This window comes from Aphidius gifuensis, linkage group LG3, assembly GCF_014905175.1.
Source record: "Aphidius gifuensis isolate YNYX2018 linkage group LG3, ASM1490517v1, whole genome shotgun sequence".
In the NCBI taxonomy this organism is placed as follows: Eukaryota; Metazoa; Arthropoda; class Insecta; order Hymenoptera; family Braconidae; genus Aphidius; species Aphidius gifuensis.
Window position 1 is genome coordinate 7,959,260 of NC_057790.1, and position 27,998 is coordinate 7,987,257.

The following is a 27,998-nucleotide window of genomic DNA, read 5'->3' on the forward strand; positions in this document are numbered from 1 at the left end:
GTTAAACTTTTTTTTCGTTTTTATATCAGAAAAAAGATTACAGGTGCACCATTTTTCGAAAGGAATTTTTAATTCCTTACTGTTTAATTTCAAAAAAATATAAGTAATTATTGAGTAAAGAAAATAAAATATCATTTAACATAAATTTTTTTCATATTTATATACATAAATGTTCAAGGACATTTTTTTTTTTTTTTGTATCCTTGTTTCGTAAATGAAAAATAAATTATCTATGCATAAATAAAAATCAAATTAATCTTTGCCTACGCATTTCCTGTGTTTTATTATCTATTTTATATTTTTATAGACCAGGAAAAAATTGTTATAACTTTTGAACAGTTAAATATAGTTTGCAAACTTACACAAAAAAAATAAAAAAAAAAAAACCAATTAAATATTATCTTGATGTAATGTTAAAAAATAATAACTTCCACATAAAAAATATCGTGAATCAATGCTTTTATTTTATAAAGATCATATAATATAATAATTCCAGAAACTACAATTGATATCAAAAAGCCATCGTACTACATTAATGTTGCTGTATTTGTTGACAATTCAACTATTGAATTTTATAAACAAAATTTAACAAGACACGTCGTGTCACAAATGAATAAGGTAATATTAAGTCAGCATAAATCATTACCCTGGTAAAAAAATTTTCTTTTCGATAAACAAAAAATGCTATTTCACGTAAAATATTTCTGAGATTACTGTGAATATTTTTTGAGATTTTCAATAAGATAGCAATTACGAAAAAATCCGGAGAAATTTTTTTACCAATGCAATTGTCATAAATATATATTAATTTTATGATTATTTTTTAAAATTTAACAATGATAATGATCAGACATCAAAAACATTTCGACACCTTCCAATTGGACAACCAATTCGAATATTTTTAACAGAAATAACAATTGTAACAGAGAAATTTGTCACAACTAATAATTCAAACGTAAATGAAACTCTCAACAAGTTTTGCAAATGGCAAAACCAACAGCGAATATCAGATGATAATGGATTTGATGTAGCAATATTTTTAACAAGGTCAATATTTTTTTTTTCGTTTTTTACATCCTAAAACATTTCATTTAAATTATTTATGATTTGTATAATTATAAATAACGTCTTACAAAATTGAGGATTAATGTGTTTTTGTTTTTTTCAGAATAAATATGTGCGGAAAGGATGATGGTGATGATGATAGTAGTAAGTGCAAAGGATATGTTTCAGAGGGAGAAATGTGTTATCAAAAAAATTCATGTGCTGTTGTTGTTGATGACGGTGATAATACAACATCAAGGATTAATCATGTCATTGGTGACTTGTGAGTATCTTCTTATTAAAGAAATTACAACTGTCATCGGTCCTCCAGAATTCACAAAAGTTGAATAGTGCACTCCTTACAGCCCCTTGTGAAGAACAGCATGATGAAAAAAATTTTCAAATTCATAGAATAACTTAAATGATTGATATTAGTTTATGATCAGATTAAAAAATTAAAAAATGAGTTGATTTTTTTATTTTTTTTATTATCGATAGTTAATTTCCCACAACAACAACATTATTAGATTAATAATTAATTTATCCGGATTTTCTGAATCTTGTACAAAGGAAATTTATATATTATATTTTAAATGTTTTTAAAGATATATCCTTTATTTTATAGTTTAAACATGGATGAAGAATCAAAAATACATTTAAATGAAGGATTGACTAATCGTTCTCGAAACATCATTGATAGTTTTTTTGCGTAAGACTTATGAGAATTTGATTATTTTATTTTATTTTATATTATATTTTTCAATTTAAAATTTATGAAAATTTTTTATTTTATATTATCAGTACTGATAAAGGAAATTGTTTACTTCATGACCGTCCAAGTATTTTCTATCTGAGTGAAGCACTACTTTTCCATGATGTTTATTCCAATAAGCAATTATGTAAAATGATACATAATACAAAATATTTATCACAGACTACCACAAATAGTAAGTCAAATAATATTAAGACACTCTATTAATAATAAGACACTTTTTTTTTTTGTATCTTGATTTTCAAATTAACTTATTCATTCTACAGAATGCGAATCATTAGTAAAATGTTCGGGGAAAAAAAAACTCCATTCTACATTGGAAAAACAAATTTTTTTAACTAGACAAGATGGCATTGAATGTGATATTGATTCATTCTGTTATCGTGGTGAATGTAACAAAATAAACTGGAGTCCTTGGGAACAATTTGAAGAATGTGACAAAATTTGTGGTGGTGGTAAAACAAAATTAATTCGTCAACATAATGATACAAGATTTAATTCTGACATTGGAGAAACTTTTCATTATGTAACTTGTAACAATCATAAATGCCCTGACACTTTTGATAATTTTATGCCAATAACACGGTAAATGATATTTACAGTTATAAATCAATGTAATTAAATTTACTATGAAAATGATGTACTTTAGTAATAACTATTATTTTAAATTTTTTAGAGATCAGCAGTGTTCTCGATTTAATGATGATAAGCGTAACTGGACATCATTCATTTTTAACAGTGAGGTTTTTTTTTTAATACTATTTTTTATGGAGGTGGGATAGGTGCGAGGCGCCTTCTCCGTATAGCATTCGTTTTTCTACACTTCTCACGATCCCACTCACAGTTTCCATAATAATTAATATAAAGAGTTCGCATAAGGCGCCAATGAAAGATCTCGATCAGATGGAATGCCTCTGATAAAAAGAAACTAGTTATAATTGTTTTGGAGTATCAGTAAATTCAGATAACGACCATATCACGATGAATATACCAGTTCTCGTCCGATCACTGAAGTCAAACATCGTTGAGCGTGGTTAGTACTTGGATGGGTGACCGCTTGGGAACACCACGTGTCGTTATCTTTTTCTTTTTTTTTTTTTTTTTATAATTATTAATTAGTAGTTTTAAGGATCTAACGCTATAGACTTTAGTCTATTTGGTCAACTCAACAAATAGTGAGGAGTACCATGTAAAATTTTAGGAATTTTTATTATGAGATTAAAGTGTACTAGTGGTATCCTCGTTGGTTTTGAATTCTCGTTCGAACACCCTTAATTTCCGATATCAAAAAGTATCAATTGATAAATCAAAATTCAAAAAAAAAAGAAAAAGATAACGACACGTGGTGTTCCCAAGCGGTCACCCATCCAAGTACTAACCACGCTCAACGATGCTTGACTTCAGTGATCGGACGAGAACTGGTATTTTCATCGTGATATGGTCGTTACCTGAAAATCATGGAACTCTAAAACAAATATGAGCAGTTGCCATTTCTTTCTCATTCTTTAATTTTTTTTCTCTTTCATGTTTTGTCAATTACATTTTCTTCTTTATGTCTTTCTTGCACTCATTTGGTAATCTCATTCAAATATGTCTCTTTTATTTTTTCTTTTAATTTTATTATTCATATTTAAATTTTAAAGGAGAACCATGTCAATTATATTGTTCTGCAAATAATAAACTGGATCATTTTGGTGCAGTAATTGATGGTACACCTTGTGATAATAAAATTTTTCATGTTTGTATAAATGAAATCTGCAAACACTCTTTATTCACTGATTATCATGACAGTAAGTTTGTTTTTTTTATTTCACATTAACTGCTCAATACTAACTTGAATCATTTTATATATTTTTACTGCAGGTTATAACTTTACTATTAATTTGAATATCACATCAATTACTAGTAAGCTGTCATCAACATCAGAAAGATTAACTTTTACAGAACTTTTTTCGTTGCCTTATTATATTAAAATTGTTGTTTTTGTTGATCCATCGATGGTTGATTATCATAAAGAAAACTTGACGATACACATCAAAATGCTAATGGCAAAAGTAATAAATTATTATTACTAATAATCTTATTTGACTGACGTTCTTGTTTGTAACTCATGAGTAACTGGGAAGAATAATGTCATCTATATATTTAATTTGAATTGTCTTGAATAATGGAGCTCAATTTATTCAATTTTTTTAAATATTTCAGGCTTCAAATGTGTTCAAGCATCCTTCTATTGGTCTTCCAATTGAAATTGTCTTGACGGATATTCGTATAATGGAAGGATATCTTCCAACTGTTATATTGCAAAAAAAACTCCAGTATGATTTTCTCATTATGGATTTTATAGACTGGACTGATGAAGAGCCAGATAGTACGAAAAATTATGACATAGCCATGCTTCTTACAAGGTAAAGTGTTTTCAATATTTTGAAATAAATCAAGTCTTATTTATTATGTAAGCAAATAATTTCTCTAGAATATATGGCTGGGACTCACGAGGCACAACAAGCCCGTTTAGTGATAAGTATATTGCTCCTAGTCATATTGTTGTGCATGATAATGGTGTTAGAACAATACCAGTAATGATTCACGAAATTGGTCATGCGTAAGTATAATGTTGACATTTTTATAATTTTACAAATTGTTGATATTTTTTTCCACAATCAATATATTATTTTTTGACAGCATTGGTGCAAAACATGACTTTGAAGAGGATATATGTAAACAAAACATATTGTTTAGTAAAGCACATCACGTGATGGCTATTGGTGGAAGAGCTCCTTTGATATGGTCAATCTGTTCACAAATGTCCATTGCTCGTTTATTAAGGTAACAGTTTTTTTTATATTGTATGGAATAAACTATTTTTTACCTTATTTAATTCTTGATAAACTTTTGAAGTCAGCTATATTTTATTAAAATATATGCTTAAATTTTATTTTTTACAATAGCAAGAAAAAATATTTGCTAAATAATAAACCAAAAGTATTTATTGATGTAAGTCATGAACCACCTTTGGGTAAATTTTATTCACTTGATAAACAATGTGAAATGATTGATGGTCCAGGTTTTATATTTGATGATCGCACATTAAATAGTTCAATCAATCGTATGTATATTATTAATAGCTATGCATCAAACTGATATTATCAAATTAATATTATTTTTTTTTTTTAATGCTTTGATTATTGAAACAGAATGCGAAAAACTTAGATGCTGGTCATTAAACAAAACTTCAAATGTCGACAGCGATAGGCCAATGCTTGATTTCACTCCATGTGGTGATGGAAAAATTTGTTATGATGATGATTGTATTAAAGAGACTCAGTTAAAACTTATTCATGGTGGCTGGAGTGAATGGATTCCAGTTGGCAATTGTTCTAGAAGTTGTGGTATTGGTATAAAAAAAGCAATGAGAAAATGTAATAATCCACAACCAGAATATGGTGGAGATTATTGTGTTGGACAAAAAGTACGATTTGAAATTTGTAACGTTATGCCATGTCCTGAAACGGCGGTTGATTTTAGGCATAAATTTTAAATTAACTTATATATTATTGATAAAAGTATCATAGTATACATATCAACTGACTTTATACATATAAATTTTTATTATTTTCAGACAACAACAGTGTTCTAAATTTAATAATGAGACAAGAAATTTGTCTGCTTTTTATGATCCAGAAGGTATTTTTTAAAATTAATTTCTAGTACATAAAACTTATATTATATAGTAGTAATTTATTTTTTTATTGAATCTTGAATTTTTTAAATTTTTGATATTTCAGACACGAAAAAAATTTGTACATTGACTTGTCAAGTAAATGGAGACTTAAGCTCTTTAATAAGTTTTGGAAATGTTATTGATGGCACTTCTTGTGGAAATAGTTCTCATGATATTGATCATATATGCAACAATGGAGAATGTAAAAAAATTGGATGTCGAAAAAACGACAACTTGTTTGATGTAAATTCTATATTTGATATTTGTAATATTTCTCGTGATTTTTACAATACTCAAGAAAGACTAATTGCAGAAACTATCAATTATAGTTTGAGTGATTTATTATATGTACCTCCGGAAAATTGGACTGTTGTTAGTACATTCTTATTGATTTGTATTTTTATTATTTGTTATATCTGTTTTTAATTAATGAATAATATTTGATTTTTTTTTCTGTAGAATAACAGCTGCATTATTATGTACCGGATGAAAAAAAATTGGGAAATGATCATGGATTATTGGGATGAAGAAAAATCCCTTCTATTTAATACTAGTATAAAATATTATGAGACAAGTTCGATAATTTCTCATCTCGAGAATATTGAATACGATATAAATGTGAATACAAGTTTTGCCAGCCATGAATTAGGGGAAACTGGCAAGTCGACAAACAAACTCATCAAGAACTGCCAAGCAATCAAGCAAAAAATTCAAAATATTAGTGATCTTTATTCTACAGAGTTTAAAAAATGCATTGCTAAAAGATTATCAACAGCTACAATAAAGAATAAAATTTTTTCAAAAACCGTAAATTTATTTATTGTTTTAATTAGTTTTTCAATGTTATAATTGTTTATTTTAAATTGGAATCATTTTTTTTTCAGCTAAATACATCTTATTTTGATAAAATTAGAGATTTTGATAATTCTTGCAAAAATGCAACGGATGTTAATGCTCAAAGTATAGTCGATGAAAAGCCTTTGATGATTAATAATTTGATAAAACTCAAAGATTCAGTGCATATTTTTAAGAAGGTCATCATCGATGATCTAAATTTCAACGTGAAATCAGAGCTCAACTGTCGAGGAGAAGCAAAAAAAAAGTTTATGGAATCTATGAAGAATCTTGAAGGAGAATGTCAATGAATGCAAGTTTGTTACCTTTGCAATCGAATTATCATTAAAGACTATAGTCTTATATATAAATGATTCATCAGCTTTGCAGTCAGCCTTTGCAACATTTTGAATTATCACTCGAATATCTAAAAAATTTCATTGATCGAAAATTAAAATATTGTGGACAATATGTTAAATTAAAAAAAACATACAAAATTAACTGTTGTTTAAGAGTTTTTTTTAGTTATTTTAAATTTTTTATAAGCTTTAATTTTTTCATCAGCATCACTATTTCTTTTAACATGTTTTTTTTTCATTTTTAACTTTCGTTTTTCGTTTTGATTCATGAGTTGTATTTTTTCATTATTTTTTTTCTATAATTTTAATGATACAGTTGATGATAAATCATTGTTACCTTTGCAATCAAACTATGATTATTAATTATAAATGATCAATCATTTCCGTAATCAGCCTTTGCAACTTTTCGAATTTTCATTAAAAAAAATTAATTATCATCAGTTGATAATTATCAAACATCAAGTGGAAACAATGAAAAATTAATAATGCCATCAAATAATTACGGTGTACCAAATGTTGGAACAAGTGAAGTATTTGTAAATACAAGAGAAATTCCAGATTGTGATGTTAAAGCAAATATTGATACATTCATAACAGTAACAAAAAATGTTCATGATACTTTAAATAAATATTCATCAAGTATTTTTCCAGAAGAAGTTTATGGTATACCAGATGTACAACCTCATCAAGAACTGAAAGGATCAAAAAAATCATTCTTGAGAAAATCATACGTACCTAAACCATTAACAAAAAAATCAAAAATGACGATGATGATGGATGATATTCAAAAACCTCCTTGATCTAGATCTAAATTTAGAGGATCATAGCCGACATCAAGAGACACACTAACATCTTGTCAACTTGAAGATGAATAATAATAATAGTAATAATAATAAGTTAAGTCTAAGAATATATTGGTAAGTAAAAAATATTCAAATTTTTAATATATAATGGTGCAATTAAAGTGTTTTATTAAATTCGAAAATGTATCAAAAAAGTGTGTTGAAAAAAGAAATAATTATATAATTTTTTAAAACAAATAAGTACATAATAAAAAAAAAGAAATATAAATATTATAATGCAAGCTAGCATTTGTTGTTTAAATAAATGATATTGAATTTTTATTTTTAGACAGTTTTGTAGACAGGTTCATCTTGATAGTTACCTGATGGGCCATAGTTGCATACTAAATAAGTAGAGTACCATTGTCCATCAAAATATTTAGCAATACCACAACCAAAGTAACGTGTTGTTCCCCAAACTAGCTGAGAATAATGTCCAGTTTTCGTGTCAAATCTAAATTAAAAAAAAACATATAATTAATAAAATACTTCATATTTGAGTATAAAAAATAGACAATTATATATTTTAAAATAAACAATCATATAATAAGTTTTTAAAACAAATTATCTTACACATAGTGTTGGACATTTTGTGGATCAAAATCTTTGACTTCATCATACCACATTGTCACAAGTTTAGTCATGGATGAATCGTATCCATCAGAAGCCGATTGAATGGCAATATTTTGGCCTGCTTCAAATGTCTCTGTACAGATGAATTTTAGGATGATTTAATATTACATGACTCTTTTTAATTATTTAATCTTTTTTTGAAGATTATTATTTCAAATATTACAGGTACAAAAACTTACCGGTATTTCTACATTCATCGTGATTGAAATTACATTGAGTTGCCCATCGTTGAGCGACTTTAGCTAGACCCTCGTCCCAAACCTATTTTATGAAAAATTGGGTTTTTTTTTATATTGAATATTTTAAATAAATTAAAAAGTAGAATAACTCACAAGTGATGGAATGTTTCCAGCAGGTTGACCACCACCTAATCCACGTTGTTCCCCTCCACTTGCAACTTTGGCTCGAAAATCATTATGAACGTGTATGAGTTCTAATTTATCATCATCACTCAACTTTTTTGAATCCAATCGATTACAAGCTGCTCCTGGTTGATCGATCTGAATTAAAAATAATAAACATTTAAATTCGTGTAAACAAGTAGTCAATTTTTTTTTTTGTTTTATAAACTAAATGTTAAAATATACTCACTGGATAAAGACACATAGTTTGGGATTTTCCATTGCACGATTTAATATTGCACCAATCGTCTGCGTAAGAAAAAGCAATAAGACTTACTGCAACTACAAACCGAGCAGTCATGTTGGATTGATATTTTCGATCAGATTGAATTCAACAATTGAATGTGACAATAGCAGCAAAATTTCAAGTATTTATATAAAAAAAAAAAAAAACGATTTTATGTCACAGAAGATTTATGATAAATTTGTAAATAATTTGTGCAAAAATTTTCCGTGCATTATCTTTTCAAAAAATTGTTTCCGGGTTTAGTATACTGACATCAAACATATTTTTTTCGAAAATAATCATTTTTAAAAATTAACAATATACATATTGAAACAAAAAAATAAAAAAATAATCTTATCAACAAGAACCGAAAAATTTAATTTACCTTTTTATAATTATTATTTACATACTTCAATGTCAGTATTTTTAACGACAAAAAGATAAGCTTTTGATTTAACATGTCTATACATGGAAAAATATGTATAAAAATTTTTATTTTACTTTTTTTCAACGATAATGTTACAAGGTGTAAAAAAAAAAATTAAATATTAAAATACATCAATTAAAAGCATCGTCTTTGTTACATGAAAACTTTCAAAAAAGTTTCCCTCAAACTGAAAAAATATATTGAGTTAACTAATGCAACATATTTCATCTGATATAACTTCAACAAACTTTTTCCAAATTTGTATTATTTAAATTTTTCATAAAGTATTTGATCTTTCATTAATTGAATCGTATTATTTTTTTGGGTTTGAAGAAATGAATTCGTTATAAAAGCTCAGTTATCGTACTAACTTCAAATGGTACATCTTAAAAATATCGGTAACAAACTTATCCAGTAAATTATCTATTTATATTTTTCCATCTGTATCTTCTATTATCTCTTCATTTTTCTCGATATCTGACTCAGATTTTATTATTTTTTCTGGATGACCAGGTTTTTTATATCGACCATCATCAATATATGAGTATAATATTCCAAGGATCTCGTGAGCTCTCGCATACATGTCCTCGACATTCTGTTAAATTAATTAAAACTCATTAAATACATCAACTCACTCATCAAATAATGAAATATATAAAAATAAGTACTTTTAAGTTTTAATTAACTAGATTTGTTTCACTAAAGTTGTAAAAAATAAATTAATAAATAAAGTTCATGTAAATTAACATTTTAATTATTTTCTTATATTTTTTTTTTTGAATTAAAAATGAAATAATCTTATAAAAATTCATTTTGGCTTATTTAAAATACCCTCTTATCAAATTGAAATAAATATTTCATTTCAGTGCATGACTATCACTTGCATTTTCGTGATAATAAATTTAATCAAATATAAAACTAATCATTTAATTTTATTAATAATTATTGCTGTATGTTGTTTATTTTAATGGAATTTATTAAACAAACCTGTGCATCACGAAATTCTTTAATTTCATTTGTTTCATAGTGTAGTCTATCGTATTCTTCTTGAGGTAACATATATCCATTTTCAATATCTTTTGTTGCCTCATTTTCAAGTTCAATTGCTGCAACTTCCTCTGATGTTAATGGAATCTAAATGACAAAATTTTTAAATATTATTTTAAACTTTCTATACTATATTATTAATCCATAACTTATTTAACATTTTGTATTTGTTTAATAATTTAAGTAAAAAAACATTACAAGTTCTGGAACACCATCAATATGAACTCGCTTCATGTAAGCATATTTTTCTTGATTTTTTGTTTCCTCTTCTACTTTAACTGGATATAGCAATCGATAAAGTGATTGTGCAATTTTAATTTGTTTTGTTGATCTCTGAAATAATAAAATTTAATTTTTATCATCATCACATGTTATAACATAAACTTGTTTATTTTTCTTTTTTAATCAAATAAAAATATGTAAGAATTATAAATGATTTAGTTTTTTTTTATTTTTTCTTCAAATTAATTTACCTTTTTTCGTTTTTCTCGAATAATTGAGTCACAATAAAGATATAATTGAAAAAGTGGATATTTTTTTATTTCAATTGGTGCCTCTTGAACTGGTATCAGTCGATTTACTATCATCATTTTTGTTCTCATAAGTTCGTTTTTCTGATAAAAATTACAAGATAAATTACATTTAAAGTATATAATTAAAATAAGAAAATAAATATAGATTCATAAATGATAAAAACAAAAATTAACTATCGTTTTTTTTTAAGTAGTTGTGAGAAATTTGATCATTGGTATATCTAGCTTTCTTATAAAACTAATATTTGTCGGAAAAAATGATATAATGATGATTGTATGTTATTATTAGCTGACTGCTGATATATTTTAATACACTTGGTACTTATTTTTAGTCTCTAGTACCAAAAATAAGATTGCAAAAAATATTCAAATTACAACAATTAAAAATTGTATTTTTAATATCAAAATGCTAACACACTCAAATGTTTATCGAGTTGATCATGTCCCGCGATTTGTGTTTGACATGAATTATAATGAATATATTTTTAAAAATATATGAGTGAATGAATATATACTGGTGCTTACAAGTATATATCGTTTCTCATATTATTCGTTTATCAACTATGCTACAAAAAAAAAAAATATTAGATTAGAATTTCTTGATTTCTTCCCAATTTTTTCAGGTCAATGATTCCCATGCTCTTGATAATTATATTTTTTAAAATTGACAAACCCTTATGCAGCTAGAATTTTTAATTTTTCCATTTCTATTATTTGTGAATAATTTGATTTTCAAGTTACCTCTTTTTATATTATTTTAAAAGCTTAAAATACGTTCATCCAATGATAAACTATATGTATATGAAATATTGGTTTTATTGATTTAGAGAAAAAAAAAAAAAAAAACAAATATCAAATTCTATCAGTATAAATGCTCAATTTATTTTTTCTGTTTGTAATATTTTTATTATTTTATTCATTTGATTTATTCGACTTTTATGATATTTTTTTTTTAAATAATGCTAAACAAAAAATTCAGGTACTGAATAATATGAAATTTACTTGACCTACTTTATTTCTAAAAAATAAATATTGAGGGAATTTTTTTACTTATTTTTTTAGGGACTTTGTTGATGAACTTAAAATTTATTTTATCATTATTTCAAAAAATAAATTCATAGATATTTTTAAAAGTAAAATTTATGTCCAGTAAATAGAAATTATTTAATTAAAATGTATTGGGTTTTATTATTTAATGATTGATACATTACCTTTCTCTCTTCAATTCGACACTGTTGATTCTTTTCATAATCCTGATTTATTTTTTCCATCAACCTTAACATATATCTTCTATCCGTTAAACGTACAACATTGCTTCCCATCAACATTTCCAGACGTGATCTAACTGGTGGATTACTGAAGCTAAAAAAAAAAAAATTTACTTTTAAAAATAAACAAATATTTGATCACGATATGTACTTAAAAAATTATGATAATTAAATTATTTTTTTCTTTAAATTTACATGTAATAAATTTATTTATTAAAATATTTTTTAAATTTTTTTCCAATGATGCACATGTAATTTGTATGTACTTCAGTTCTCAACTGAAATGAATTTGTTGAACGACTATTCAAGCAAAAATAATGTTCGTGACTAGACTAACGTGTACAAACATCAGTAAAAGGCATGCCCGATAATCGTGAAGAAGAAAAGGTTATTTTCCTTTAAAAAATATTAATCTAAAAAATAATAAGTGTTGGGAAAAACAATATTGCTTTGAAAACAAGATAAGAAATAATTATTGATAGATCAAGTAGACAAAAGTGTCAATACAACATCAACATCATTCATCACTGATATTAGAAATCACGAAAAATAATTATATGCTCGGGGTGGGACAGAAGGAGGTGGTGCTCAATTACAATTCTTGACATAGTAAACACGAACGTGAACGGTGTGATAATAATATATTTATTTTGTTCATCAAATAAATTTTTATCTTAATAAAAACTCTTATCTTTGATGTTTAAAAAAATGTTATTGTTATATCAGATTATTTGAGATAATTATAAATTAAATGAGTTTATACTTTTATCAAATTTGTTTTTTTTTAATAACTGAATATTTTACTTCTTTCTTATTTAAATTATTTTAATTGTATTGACATTAAAAGATAAAAATTTATATATTCTCACCAAAATGTAAGAAGTAAAAATTCATGGAGGTCTACCATGTTGATCACAGAATGGACAACTTGCAACTAAATTTTGTTTGCATTTGTTTGTTGAAAATAGTTACATTTTTTTATATTTTTCTTTGTCTAAATTTATAGTCACATAATAGAATGAGATAAACAGAAAAGAAAGACAGCAAAAACTAAAAATACTATTTAGATTTAGAATATAATAGAAAAAATAAATAGAACAATAAAAATATAATAAAATAAAAAGAACATGAGCATAACGTGATTGAATAGAAAGAAATAAAAATTCTAAAATAATAGACAAAAACAAAAAAAAAGTATTTTCTCTATTTAAGTTTAAATTGTGACATAAAAAAATAAAAAAAATATATAAATAAGTAGATGCAATAAATGTGGAACGATGCTCAGAGAAATAGAGTATCGATTATTTGATACAAAAACGCTTTTTACATTTGAAAAAGACAAGCGAAGGTCCTTTAAATTTATATTAAGATGATCACTGTTGAAAATTGTTTCTCACGCAAAAGGGACATTCATGTAAGCGTTCGATAAGTTGTGAAGAAAAAAAAAAATAAAAGTATTTAGTTTTTGTTTTAAGCTTGAGAATTTTTTTTCAAAAGATGTCTCATACGTATTGGTTTTCGAAAGATTTGAATAATACAAACAAAGAGGATTCAAAAGAACAATGATTTTTTTTTTTCCATGATTATTGTAATGAAAAGATTTCAATTTGATTTTCAACTATTTTTATATTTGTTTTCTATCTTGAGACTATTTTTTTTTTATTGACATAAAAAAATTTTCAAATGAAAATCTATACCCTAATGTCAAATATTTCTTTTCAACTGAAGATTCTTTACCGACAAATTTGTAAAAAATCCCCGAGTAACTAGATTTCGATAAATATTATTTAAAAAAAAAAGGTTGTCAGTCAACTAGACATCTATTTTTTTTGTTTTAATTAAAAAATGGATATAAGTATATTTTTCCAACACAGTTTTGATGTTTTATAATTAAAATCTACTGACCAACAAGAACCAAAATCCAACTCGTCAAATTCTTCATCATCATCATCATCATTATCGTCATTGTCATCAATAACCCAATCATGTTTTCTTTTCAATTTTTTAACTTTATTAGCCATAGTCTCAAGCCATTCTTCAATGTCATCATTGCAAGGTTCAGTTCTTGATAAATCTTGAATTCCATCAACCAATAATTCAACTGTTGCCCAAAAACCACCACCCGATGGTTGAATCATCATCACACACAATATTTTTTAAAATTAAAAAAAACACTCAACTAAAGTACACACAAATACAAATAAACTTTGTTGTCAAATTTAAAAATTTTAAATTATTTGAATTACTTATTATTATTATTTATCAGTAGAAGAAAAACTTGAAAAATTTCTTTAGTTTAGACCACCTTACTTCTATCACGTTTCTTTGAGTTGTGAAATAATTGTTTCCACAAAAATCGTGTGAAATTTTATAGTGAGCATGTTATAAACACGACAGGTGAATCTATATATGCGAGGCCCTCTGAAAGACTGGTGCGGATAACCGGGCATCCTGTCACGTTTTATATGGATGTTGTTGTATATTGCCTTATCATATATACAACACAACATCATGACACCATACACGCGATAATTTACACCCCTAACAACTCAGTATATTTTCATTATTGCCCTCGATGGAATAGACAATCATCGATTTAAAGTGATATTTTATTTCATCAAAGTGCTTGCACCATCTTGTCACGCTAGTTCGCGTGATTTTTCTAAATTTTATATATTAATAAATATATATACAGGGTTATTTATTTGCAGGGTAAATGCTCGTTTACTGCTACAAGTTGTTCAGAAGAAAAACAATATGAGCAATTTTTAAACATGTTTGAATAAAAAAAAATATAATTTAAATTTATGTTTATAAATTTCCAACTTTAATTATTTAAAATGTTCATTATTTTTATGTACTAGAATGTGTAATTATAATTAATTAATTTAAAAAAAATTATAGATTCTTTCAATTAAAGAAAAAATAATCTTGATAATTAAATTTAAGTTGTTATTATTATTTTTTTTTTTAACTTTTTAATTTAGTGCATGTGTATACTTGAATTTTTTAAATCAGGCAATGAATATTATCTCGACATTGATTTGTTATATATACTAATAATAAGTTTGTGTAAATTTTGACAGGTATTTTATTAACATTCTTATCCTTTTTACTTGTTTGATAAAGTAAAGAATTTCCGTGATATCGCCGATATTATTTTTTCTGAGATTACTACATTTGGTATTATTTTATTTTTAATTTTTTGAAGTTCGTTTAGGTTGGGTTGAAAAATTATAATATTAGATGGTTTTTTTTTCATTAAAATTATAAAAAATATGTTTAATCTACTTACGAATATTTTATAAATTCTTTCTCCCACCATTTCAGTGGTCTGTCATATGGATCAACAGAAGATGAAAATAAATTTTGATTTTCGACAATTTTTTTTTGTAATTTTTTCATTTTAAAATTCATTTTTTTTTCATTAATTTTGTCTGATGATAATTTAAAATTTGTCATTTTTTTTATCTAAGTTTTTATTATTTTTTTATATATTTTTTTTTATTTTTTTTTTTTTGAATTTATTAATATTAAATGATTACATGAATTTTGGGTTATTGTAAATGATACGACTTGAATTTAGATTAATTTAAGTATAATTAACAATTGACAATCATAAATAAAATAATTAATTTATTATTATTTAATAATTTTTAATAAAACATTCATAGACTTGTTAATTTAATTATTTCAACATTTGATGAATCACAAGTTTTTGTATTTTCAGCTAAATATTTTTTCCAATCTTCTCTGTCAGTTTGTTTTTGTGGTCCCCATTCAGAGGTTGGATTAAAACCAATCTTCAATTTTTCCCTAAGTGTACCCTAAAATAATTAAAGCACATTTTACAAATTATTTAACTTTTAAATTGACATGCAAAATTATGTAAATAATGTAAATAATTTTTTTTAAATAACATCAAAATTTTAAATAGCAATTAAATTTGGTGATAATAATAATTACTTTTTTTTTTATCAAAAAATATAGTGCATATCCAGGTATGCAAAGCATGCTGACTAGTGCTGAACACCATCCAATGCCAACAGCCCAATCAGGATACTGAACTCCATTGTATGTTATTCTTGTATTGAAGATTATTGTTGTTATAAAAATAAACTAATAACAAAAATATACTTAGTTATTTTTATGTTACAATATTAATTGCATGTAAATTTACCGTTAATATTGTTGGTGTTATGTATTTCCAGCAAATTGGCCACCAAGGATTCAATTTTTTTCCCAGCATAAATTCAACATCTCTCACGAAATTGTCACACCCTACGATACAAGTACGATAACGTTATTATTTTTTTTTTTTCATGACATATGTCTGTTGATATTTAAATATGATTACAAGTATTACCATATGTCCATCCAACAACAATGACCTCAGCGAGACAAATTGAAATAACTGAAATTGATGCAGCATACCAGTCGAACAGTTGGAGAAGATACATTCCACCCTTGATTAAATAAATAGAATATCATTTATATCGTGATAATAATATTAAAATAAAATATATATATATTGTGAAAAAATATTTACATTTGTTACAAAAACTATTGAACCGAGAAAAAGGACAAACATTGACACCATGGCTACCAAGTGTTTTTTTTTTCTCAAATGAGGATATGCATCAGTTACACTGGATATTATTGCTTCAATTTGAACAAACTAAAATTTAAAATTATTACTTTTTTAAACTTCGTTTTATAAAGATTAAATGTTGATAAATTTTTTAAAAATTAAAAACTTACACAACTGTCCATCCCGAGAAAATACAACATTGCAAAAAATAAAATTGACCATACTTGAGGAAATGGCAGCATTGTCAATGCTTCTGGATAAGTTTCAAAAGCAAGTGATGGTCCTAAATAAAAATTATAAATACAGATTAAACTAATTGTATAATATTATCTTCTTTTTTTTTTTAAGTGTGTAAATTATATTTTTAAATTACCTCCAGTTGCAACCGCAGCAACTGGTAATCCAGTTCTGTGTGACATGAATCCAAGTACTGAAAATACGACAAATCCAGCAAATATACTTGTTCCACAATTTAAAATTGGTATCCAAATTGCATCCCTTTAAGCAATAATTATATATTAAAAAAACCTAAATTATACTAATTAAAAATTGGTAATAATCTCGGTAATAATTTAATAAAATTAAACGAAATTTTTTAGCTCACATTCTGTTATCATTTCGAAATTTATTATAGCTTGCCATATTAACAATTCCACCCCATCCAGGTCCAAGTGAAAAAAATATTTGTACCGCTGCATCGGCCCAGACACGTAAATTTGCAAGATGAGTCCATTTTGGAGTTATGTAAAATAATATACCATCAATTGCACCAGGTAGTGTTACACCTCTTATCAGTAGAATAAAAAGTATGACAAATGGAAATGTTGCAGTGAAATATACAACCTACAATTATTTTATACATCATTATTAACTGTTATTTCATTTATTAAATGGTTTCTTTAATAAAAAAATGTACTTTTCCAACGCTTTTGACGCCATTACAAATGCAAAGAAAGACAATTATCCATGATATAAGATTGCATATAAATAAAGGCCAAACTATTCCACCCATTTCATGAATTCCCGGTGACAATTGAAGTATATGACGACTGTAATTTTTTAAATTAAATTATAAAAAATTTAAAATCATAAAGTGTTGACTTTGTTCGTCTTTTTTGATGACTAATATTTGTTTTATATAGCTGATAAATTATGACACTTGATAAAGAACTTGAATGAGCTTGAAAGATTGTTTCAAATTATATTTAATAATTATTTAGTTAATTATTTAATCAACACAACCATTAGTAAGATTTTAAATAATAATAAAATACTTCTAACAATAAATTAGATTATTTTTTTATCATCAAATTACCTGAAAAATTCTTCTGCTGGAGTGCTTACTTTTTCTAGTAATCCTTCAATTTGACTCGTTTTGTTTGTACTTCTAATATCACCAATCTAAAATTTATTAGTGATTATAAAATTATAAAAAAATTTAAATTGAATTTTAAATTTTACCTTGAGACAACTTGGTGTATTCCATGGATTATCACAGTCTTCCCAAGGTAGTTTGCTTCTTAATGACATTGATATAAATAACAATGGATAAGCAATAATAACATTGTAATACATTGTACAAATTAAATTAACAATGACTATTGCAAAACCAGCACCTTTAAATAATGGACTCATTCGAAACATTGTTATGCATCCAGTACCACCAAACTGTCCCATACAACATTCCATAAAAAATAATGGTATTCCACAAAGAAATAACATCAAAAGATATGGTATTAAAAATGCACCTGAATTAAGATTCAAAAAAAAAAAAACAAAGTAAATAATTATTATGTCTTTATTTATGTCAAATAATTTTAATATAATAACTTAATAATTTTTTTATATGTAGCTGGATGAAAAAATACTTAACAATAAAAGCTTCAAGTAAATTGTCATTGCTCCCTCGACAGGAAATCACTTTGACACGGAAATAAAAATAGTTCATGCTTAAGTGTAGTAATAAAAAGTCTTTAGAGAGACATATTTTTTTTTCCTTTATCTTTACAACTTGGTTGTTCTTTTACACAGTTTATTATAAAATTTTTAAAAATAATAATCAAATATAAATTTCCAAATTACAAGTTAATAATTTTATTAATATATTTATTTGTTTTATTATTTTTCAAGTAATGTTGATAATTTTTAGATAATTTTTTGAGAATTCTTAAAATAGACAAAATTTTTATAATTTTTTCCGGTACCGTACTTTCAATGACACCAACGTGGGTTGCCAATTTCTTAATTCTCATAAAATTACATATTTAACGTTTTTAAAATCATAAAATACATTTATAAAATTGAGGAAGTATTTTTGATATTAATGTCATAATTAATTGAGTTAAAAATATTCACAAAAAAAAATTAAATTAATAAGTTTATTATATTTGAATAAAGCTAGTATATTTATTTTTTTTAAATAAATAAAATATTTACCTCCTCCATTTCTGTAGCATAAATAAGGAAATCTCCACACATTACCAATTCCAATCGCATAACCTGCACATGAAAGTATAAATTCCGTTTTATTAGCCCATGATCCTCGTTCTGGAACTTCTTCTTGAACTTCGTCTTTTTTTGACATATTTTTAATATTTATAAATATTTGCAACTTAAAAAATATATATCGTTTCTTTGTTTATTTTTTATTTTTTTTTATTAAAAAAAAATATTTGTTTAAACTTTCATGGCTACTTTGATTTTTTAAGTAATTTTTTTTATAATGTATTTAATGATATAAAATAAATGGAACGAGGCTTCTATAACTATCTTACTACAGTGTGGTACTGAGGAACAATGAAGACCCCGACTGAGTATGAAGTAATGATGACTGGAACATTACATTTACAGATGAAAAATATTAACTGACATATTATCATTGTAGTGATAGTTACTACCATTACTACGTATATAAATAGATAACAGTGCATTATGCTAATATACACTGTTCATTGAACAAAACTTTTGATTATAAGATAAATTGATGCAAAACGCTATTGTTTTGTAGGGTTATTTCTTTATTGTCTTAGTTTATTAGCCTCATAGTTTTATGTAAGATAGCTTTTTTTTTAGTAATTGTATTAAACTTTATGTTATATTTAATTTATCAGACACTGATAAATCGTTATCACCTTGAATTTAAAAAGCTTATTAACTCAATAGACTTAATACAAATTTACTAACATCAAAAACATTTTGGAACATTACACTAACACGTGAAATAAACAAATAGCATTATAATATGCGTAAGGTTTTTATTACTGACAAATATACAGTTGATTTCGATTGTTGACTTAACAATCTCGCTTATTTCGACAATAATTAAAAGTTAAACTATAACCGAAAGATAAAAAAAAAACATAAATTTACTATTTATATGCCGAAAAAAGCCTCAAATTTTTATTCTGTTTGTTCATAATTTAAGTAATCAAAAGACGTACGTCTTTTCACGTGAAATAGACAAAAAGATATCAAAATTTTGGAGTAAAAAGCTGAAAAATTTGCTGAGTAAAAATAAAAAAAAATGAGGCGCTCCTTCACGATTGAAGTTATTGTGATATATTGAATACATAATATTATACTAAAAATAGCAAGTGTAATGGTTGAGAAATTATAAACTATGTAGCTGAAGCAATTGATGTAATTAAATTAGAGTAATTAAAATTCAATAATAAGTAATATTAATTGCGAATGATAAATAATTTTATATTATTTTTAGTTAACTGATTCTAGAGTATGTTGGTTGGTGATATAATGATGGTCCAGTTGATGATATGTCATCAAGTAATGATTCTCTTGATACATCTGATTCTTTAGATAACGAAAATGTTATGAAACGTCGTCAATTACATAGAACAATTAATTACATTGAAAATACTGTGCATATATTTAATGACTGAGAATTTAGTGGTCATTTGCGTATACAAGAAGGGTGAACCCTGGTTGAAATTTCCGCCATTCCTCCAACCAACTTTTTTCCGTCATTTCTTCAACAGTTCTCTGCGTTTTCTCTAACCTCCTCCGTCATTTCTCCACCTAAAATTTATTATAACTTTTTTCTGCTTTTTTCTCTAAAATGAATAATTAACTTACATGTAATGTAACATCTTGCAAGAACGAGTAGTATTGCTGGTTTGTTGACCATCGCTTGTGCTGGATTTATCAAAATCACCTTAATCTTGATTCTTGAGAATAAAAAAAAATTCAGTGACAATTAATTTTGACAAATTTAATGTCAAATTTAATAATTATTTTACCAGCAGTCGATTTTTGTTGAAAATGTTGTGAAGTTCTTGATATTGTTCTATTGCAACGTACATTATAGTAATTAAACACTCCCATGCACTTACATCAATCGAAATCATTGTATTGTTAGAATCTTTCTATTCTCTTTAAATATTTTCTTCCTTGTTTATGCATAAAAGTATTGAATTTTGTGTCTGAAATTTTCACTTTTCTGTATTTGAAACGAATAAACGATTTGAAAATTTTGAGGTAATTCGTTATTACCTCTTACCATCCCAGGTAGAAACTAATGTCAATTTGACGTCAATTGATGTCTCTAAAGTCTAGTAATTTAGATAGAAATTTTTTACTCAGAGATTCAGCTTACGCTAACTTACCCTGGCTTGTTTCTCCGTTTAGAGATAATGGACATTTGACCAATCAAGAAAGCGAATTTAATAATAGGCACTTAACAACTCTTTCTAGAATTGAGGAGGAGAACACTTTCGATTTATTAATAGGCAGATTTATAGAAGATTAAATAAACTCAATAATTTATTACTGGATATACTAATCAAATGTAGATCATGGCTTCATGTATTCTTCATAACAAATTAATAATTTGAAATTATTCAGCATTTAAATATTAAGACGTAGTCGTTGTGATATATAAATTGTATAAATTTTTGTATCTTTCCCATATTATATAGGTTGTGTCAACTTAGTTGATTATTCTTTTTTTTTTTTTTTGGTAAATAAACTTTATTTATTTTACCGAGAATAATTCAAAAATAAATACTCAAAACAAAATATTATATATACTATAGTACATTTCCAGACGGCAATAAATCTACCTTGCGTTGTCATAAGATGCGTATACTATATAAGAACGACAAATATCCAAAGAAATAAACGTAAATTCCCGCAGTCAGTATTTAGACATTCAGGCTATAACTATAGTATATATATTGAATAATTATTAAATTAAAAATCCATGTCTATACACATATCTTAACACGGTGATAAAGTTTTCTTCTAATTTTATAAAATGAATAACATCAAAATTTTGTGGATAATATTAAAATTAATAATTATACATTCATCATGTGTTTTTTCAAAATCAACTTACTGTACTTCATCTGCAGACCTATTTTGTCAGTCAAACAATTGGACTGATTTCAATGAGAAAGATTCAGTTATTAAAAAGTATCCAAATCAACTTCATATAACGAATAAAAAACTTAACGTTCTTCTAAAAGATGGACTTAAAAATTTATCATCTCCATCAATTAAAACGTTACGACTTGATTTAGCTGATATAGAATTGTACATTCAACCAGGTGCTTTTTCAAATTTACAAAGTTTAGAAAATTTAGAAATCAATACGGCTACTGTTTTACTAAGTCCAAATACTTTTTATGAAATTAAAAATTTAACATTTCTGAAAATACAATTGGCCAAAGGAACAACATCAAATCTCATTGATGTATTAAATCACCAGTTAAAACTACAAACATTGGAACTGTTGAATCACCATGATGTAGATATTTGTAGTTCAACAAGAAATAGTATTTCCATTAACATATCACAACTTCAATACACAGGTGGTTCTATCGAAACTTTAGCTCATAAATCATTCATATGTTTAAAAAATCTTCAAAATCTTACAATCAGTAAAAGTAATTTGACATTACTTAAATCTGGTGCATTTGATGGCTTGAAAAAATTAAAAATAGTCTCTTTAATATCAAATGATAAATTGACTCACATACCTTCAAATGTATTTAATATTCAAAGTTTAAAAATTATTAATTTAAGTAATAATTCAATAAGTAGAATTGATAATGGAGCATTGACAATTGAAAATAATAGTTTATCAATACTCAACTTGAGCTACAATTCATTGGAAATTATTGAAGGAGAAACTTTTCGAAAACTTCAATGCAATTTTCTTGATCTTACTGAAAATGGAATGTTGGCTATCATCGATGGAGCATTCAAAACCTCACGTATTGATGTAATAAATTTATTTCATAATCAATTATTCACTGTAAATTATTTCAATTGGGGTCTTAACTACAACAGTACAATGGTTTACATTAATCATACGTCTTTTGATATTGTAACGATGCTAAATAATAATAATAAAAAGTCATACACAATAATAAATTTAGATAAATTAAATCAATTAAAAAAATCATATGTATGTTACTTGAGTTTGTATGGTTATTTTGAAATTTGTAAAACAAAAAATGACACTTTCGATACAGTTATGAAGCTTCATGAATTTTGGCAACCAACAACACTTGAAATAATTGATAATGAGTTATCCTTGATTGAAAATAATGCATTCAATAATTTATCAATTACAACCTTATCAATCAGTTCAACAGCAGGAAAATTTACTATCAAACATTCAACTTTTGCAGGATTGCAAAATCTTAAAGTTCTCAAAATTAATACTCAACCAATTGATGTAAAAACACCTATTTTTTACCATCTGGAATCATTGACATTTCTTGAGATTCCATTGATTAATCCACAAAATTATCTCTGTGAATCATTTTCAAATCTGGTAAGTTTAGAAACATTATTTATGAGCAATTATAATAAAATTGACATTTGCGAAGGAACATGCAAAACTATCAGCTTTAATATTCAAAATTTACAATACAAAAACAGTACTTTCACGAGGTTACAATCATTAGTTTTATTTTGCTTGACTAAACTAGAATATTTTAGTTCAATAACTGGCCAGCTCGAGACGATTCATACTCATGCATTCGTTGGACTTGAAAATCTAAAATCATTAGATCTGTCATCAAATCAATTGACTCATATTGATCGAAATGTTTTTAAGGAATTAATCAAATTAAATTATCTCATATTAAATGATAATAAAATTAATGTAATTGAAGACAAAGCATTGGAGAACATGAAATTATCATTACTTGATTTGAGTCACAATGAGTTAACAGCAATCGGCAAGTATATGTTTTATGGAGTTAAATGTAAACATTTGGATTTATCAAACAATAAATTGATATTTATTGAAAACTCTGCATTTAATAATATAAATATTAAATTACTATACGTATATAACAATACTGATATTAAAAAAAGTACTGCAACAGGAAATCTTGATGAATCTAAAATTCAAAGAAATTGCGTTCAGCAAGACTCATTTATAATTTGTACAAAGATGAATTCTTTAACATCTGTGAATAAAGCAGTACATAAATTACAGTTAACAAATTTACCAGCAGTTTTAGGGCTTGCACCAGCTGAATGTTCTAAATTGAAATTATCCAATGAAATATCATCAATTGATAATTATGCATTTAAAGATTCAGATATTAAAACATGTTTAAAAACATTAATATTTCATAAAACAAACCATGTATTTATGATTTATCCAGAATCATTTGTTGGCTTGACAGAATTAGAAAATTTAGAATTAAATGTTGGACCAATTTTACTTAAAGCTCATTTATTTGATAATTTGCCATCTCTTAAATTTCTTAAAATTCAAGTAAGGGAAAATTTTCAATATCTCAGTCAAGTATTGACAGCTCTTAAAAATTTAAAAACCCTGGAGATTATTGGCAATCATTCTGTTGGTATTTGTCAAAATATATTTTCACATAACATACCACAATCATTAACTGACATTCGTTATACAAATAGTCTTCTTGAAGAATTACAAGCAAATTCATTGTCTTGTATACCACAAATTGAAAAGCTCACAATAACAAATACAAATTTAATGACAATTCAAGCTAATTCATTTAAATCAATGGAAAATCTTAAATATTTAAATTTGGAATTTAATAAAATAACGAAGATTCAAAAAGATACTTTTAATGGTATTAAATGCAATGATTTACACTTGTCACACAATAAAATTGAAATTATTGAAAATGATTCTTTTGAATATACCGACATTCAAAATTTGTACCTGAATAATATTGCTACTATTGCCAGTATTGATCCCAATTGGAAAGTTCCTACATCTACTATTTGTTATATAAATGAACAACAACATAGATCAACTGTTTGTATATTAGATAATAAGAAAATTAAGTGTAACAATAAAGAAGCTACCATACCACGTTTGGGTTGATTAAATTATAAACGTTTTCGATATTGAGCTCTATTATCTCAATTATGCAGGATTTAAAAAGGCCCGAGAAGGTGCGCATCTCTACATATGGTTATAAAAAATATTTTTTTTGCTTTTTGTCCAAAATGTATTTACTATTCTGGCAAGTTCTTGTGTGTACTGTATAGTCTATCTGGATATTCAATTGTAAACATTGTAATATTGTACTACTTTTGAATGTTGTTTTGGATAATAATAATAATAAAAATAATAATAATATTAATTTTAATCTTAATTATATGTATCAATTAAATAAGAACGAAATAAATTGTCTATTAAATTTTACAGTGCTATTGAGCTACATTATCAAACACGTATAGCAAAGAAGTTTACGAAAAATAATAAAAATTATGATGTTATAATATTAATATATAATATTATTTTAAAACTATAATATCCGAATCTCCTTAAGGGGAAACGTTGCGTCCGAGATGTCGATAACGAAATCGTATTTTTGAACTCGTTTTGTAGCCACAAAAATAAAAGTTAAACAATGAAATTTTAACCAGACGTTTAAAATACAATAATAATGTGCAATCAGCATCAATAATTAATAAATAAACAATTTTTTTTTATTAATTACCATTAACGAGCAATCCATATAAACAAAAAAATAATGGGCGGAAAATTCTAAAATTTTTAGAGCAAATTTACAAAACGATATATTAGTGAAAATTGATCTTTTTTTTACGAATAAACAAAAAAAAATTATTAATTTTTTAGAAATAACAACAAAATTGATGAACTTCTTTACCATCAGATAAAATGTACATTTGATACTGTAATTCCAAGGTTATGTTTATATGTATATCTATGGTAATGTACACTATGAAAATAATAGATAAATAAAATATTTTAACATACTTATCATTTGTACTTGGCATAAATAATATTATATATACTATTTAAATTAGAAAAATATACATCGATTTCTTATTCCGTATCAGTAGGCACGTCTTTACGGTCATCAAAACGTTCACTATAGATTTAATTTTTGTTTTCAGTTCATCACCATTGTCAGATTTTGTTTTAGTTTTATTGTTCAATTTCTTTTTATCTATTTCTTCAGAAAATTTTTAATTAAGGTGGATGGCGTTTGGGCTTGAAAGGGTGCGCATCTTCATATGGTTAAAAATAGTACATTGTTTTACGAAGACGCAATGTTATGTGACAGTTTCTCGCACAATCATGAAATAATGCGAGGCGCATGCACAGCCGATGCCGAGACAACAGGACGGTGATGTCGCGTTGTCGAGGCATCGTCTGTGCATGTACCGAGCGTTATTTCATGATTGTAAGAGAAGGTGGCTCATTGCCTCCGAGTAGAACATACTATTTTTTGTTATTACGGAGGCGAATTTGTACTTGAGAAAGACAATATGATAGGGTCAAGAACGAAAGGCGGGGGGGGCTTGCCCCCCAACTATCAACAGCAATAAAATTTTTAATGTATTTAATTTATAAACTCAATCACTAATTATTATATCATTTCTAATTGGTTTAGCCAGGTTCAATATTTTTTATTTTTACGGAGGCTAGGAGCCATAAGGCTCAGCCGCAGTATTGAAATCATCGGCAAAAAAAAAAAAACCGTTATAACTTATAAAATAATTGTCCTAGAGAGTTCGTTTAGGGCTCAAAAGATGCGTCTCGGGGAACACTATCGCACGTGATAGAAAACATTTCTTCATTATTTTTTTTTTTTTAAGAAAACTTAAGAAAACTTAAAATTAGATGATTTTTTTCATCATTCAAAAAATTATAGAGTGAAAACTAATGAAGTTAGACTATCAATCATGCAATGTGTTTTCTTCCAGAGATTCAGCTGTATAAGAATAAGTTCATAAACGATATTTTTGGGCAGGAATGGATGCATTAATGACGGTTTTAAGGCAATTTTAAGGAATTCTTAAAAACGGGAACCTCGATAACTCTTGATAGAATTGTCGTAGAGTTTTCGTATATAGCTTAAAAAATGCGTCTTTCGAATACCATATATTTTTCTACAAAATTTTTTTTTTTTTATTTATAGTTTTCGAGAAAAAAAAAAAAAACTGTTTTTTTCGATTTTTAGTTTTTTTTTTTTTTCACTAAAAAGTATAAATAATTAAAAAGTAATTTTGTAAGTAGGTGAAAGGTATTGAAAAGACGCTTCTTTTAGGCCTAACATAATCTCCCTAGGATTATGTTATTGAGACGATATCGTGTAAAAACGTCATATCCCAGGTAGGAGTTCTCGGGCTTGAACAACTGTGCCAGGCTTGTGCGAGGGTCGTGTATCGAGCCTGGGGAGCACAGGCTTGACACAAGCTTGTGCCCATTGTTTTCTCCGGCCTTACACGAGCCTCGTTAACACAGGCTTGACACAAGACTGTCCCCGTTGTCTTTAACCGGCCTCACACAGGCCTCAATAATTCAAGCCGGTGTCAAGCCTGTGTTTTTTGTTTTCCCCGGCCTCACACGAGCCTCGTTAACACAGGCTTGACACAAGACTGTCCCCGTTGTCTTAAACCGGCCTCACAGAGGCCTCAATAATTCAAGCCGGTGTCAAGCCTGTGTTTTTTGTTTTCCCCGGCCTCACACGAGCCTTGTTAACACAGGCTTGACACAAGACTGTCCCCGTTGTCTTAAACCGGCCTCACACAGGCCTCAATAATTCAAGCCGGTGTCAAGCCTGTGTTTTTTGTTTTCCCCGGCCTCACACGAGCCTCGTTAACACAGGCTTGACACAAGACTGTCCCCGTTGTTTTTAACCGGCCTCACACAGGCCTCGATAATTCAAGCCGGTGTCAAGCCTGTTTTTTTTGTTTTCCCCGGCCTCACACGAGCCTTCTGTCAAGCCCGTTTTACCAAGCCTCACACGGGACTTGACTTGTGCATATATTCAATTAAAAAAAAAAAATTAATTAAT

At 26.4% G+C, this 27,998-nt stretch overlaps 3 protein-coding genes and 2 non-coding genes across 7 annotated transcripts; 1 reads left to right on the forward strand and 4 right to left on the reverse strand.

The window, feature by feature from the left end:
- Positions 1-2,779: 2,779 nt before the first annotated feature.
- Positions 2,780-2,898, forward strand: LOC122853575. Its single transcript, XR_006373914.1, has one exon. It is a non-coding gene; the product is annotated as a 5S ribosomal RNA (ribosomal RNA).
- Positions 2,899-3,146: 248 nt separating this feature from the next.
- LOC122853601 lies at positions 3,147-3,265 on the reverse strand. Its single transcript, XR_006373938.1, has one exon. It is a non-coding gene; the product is annotated as a 5S ribosomal RNA (ribosomal RNA).
- A 4,535-nt stretch (positions 3,266-7,800) lies between these two features.
- LOC122851819 (venom allergen 5-like) lies at positions 7,801-8,951 on the reverse strand. Its single transcript, XM_044151285.1, has 5 exons — positions 8,800-8,951; positions 8,541-8,708; positions 8,388-8,469; positions 8,149-8,281; positions 7,801-8,029 (listed from the first exon to the last, which is right to left on the reverse strand). Exons 1-5 carry the CDS (start codon positions 8,908-8,910, stop codon positions 7,861-7,863), a joined length of 663 nt encoding a protein of 220 aa, XP_044007220.1. The 5' UTR covers positions 8,911-8,951; the 3' UTR covers positions 7,801-7,860.
- A 241-nt stretch (positions 8,952-9,192) lies between these two features.
- LOC122851821 lies at positions 9,193-15,714 on the reverse strand. 3 transcript variants are annotated; one of them, XM_044151288.1, is made up of 6 exons: positions 15,406-15,714; positions 12,054-12,204; positions 10,783-10,923; positions 10,508-10,642; positions 10,250-10,396; positions 9,193-9,857 (listed from the first exon to the last, which is right to left on the reverse strand). In XM_044151288.1, the coding sequence occupies exons 1-6, from the start codon at positions 15,570-15,572 to the stop codon at positions 9,690-9,692; spliced, it is 909 nt and encodes a 302-aa protein (XP_044007223.1). In that variant the 5' UTR covers positions 15,573-15,714; the 3' UTR covers positions 9,193-9,689. The 3 variants fall into 3 exon arrangements, with proteins under 3 accessions (XP_044007223.1, XP_044007224.1, XP_044007225.1); XM_044151289.1 differs by lacking the exon at positions 15,406-15,714 and adding an exon at positions 14,016-14,157 and having other exon boundaries at positions 9,288-9,857; XM_044151290.1 differs by lacking the exon at positions 15,406-15,714 and adding an exon at positions 12,306-12,430 and having other exon boundaries at positions 9,288-9,857.
- LOC122851820 (sodium- and chloride-dependent glycine transporter 1-like) lies at positions 15,565-19,497 on the reverse strand. The gene is made up of 12 exons (XM_044151286.1): positions 19,138-19,497; positions 18,163-18,449; positions 18,017-18,102; positions 17,618-17,750; positions 17,306-17,544; positions 17,075-17,199; positions 16,872-16,984; positions 16,660-16,788; positions 16,477-16,576; positions 16,291-16,391; positions 16,077-16,229; positions 15,565-15,937 (listed from the first exon to the last, which is right to left on the reverse strand). Exons 1-12 carry the CDS (start codon positions 19,283-19,285, stop codon positions 15,779-15,781), a joined length of 1,773 nt encoding a protein of 590 aa, XP_044007221.1. The 5' UTR covers positions 19,286-19,497; the 3' UTR covers positions 15,565-15,778.
- Positions 19,498-27,998: the final 8,501 nt, after the last annotated feature.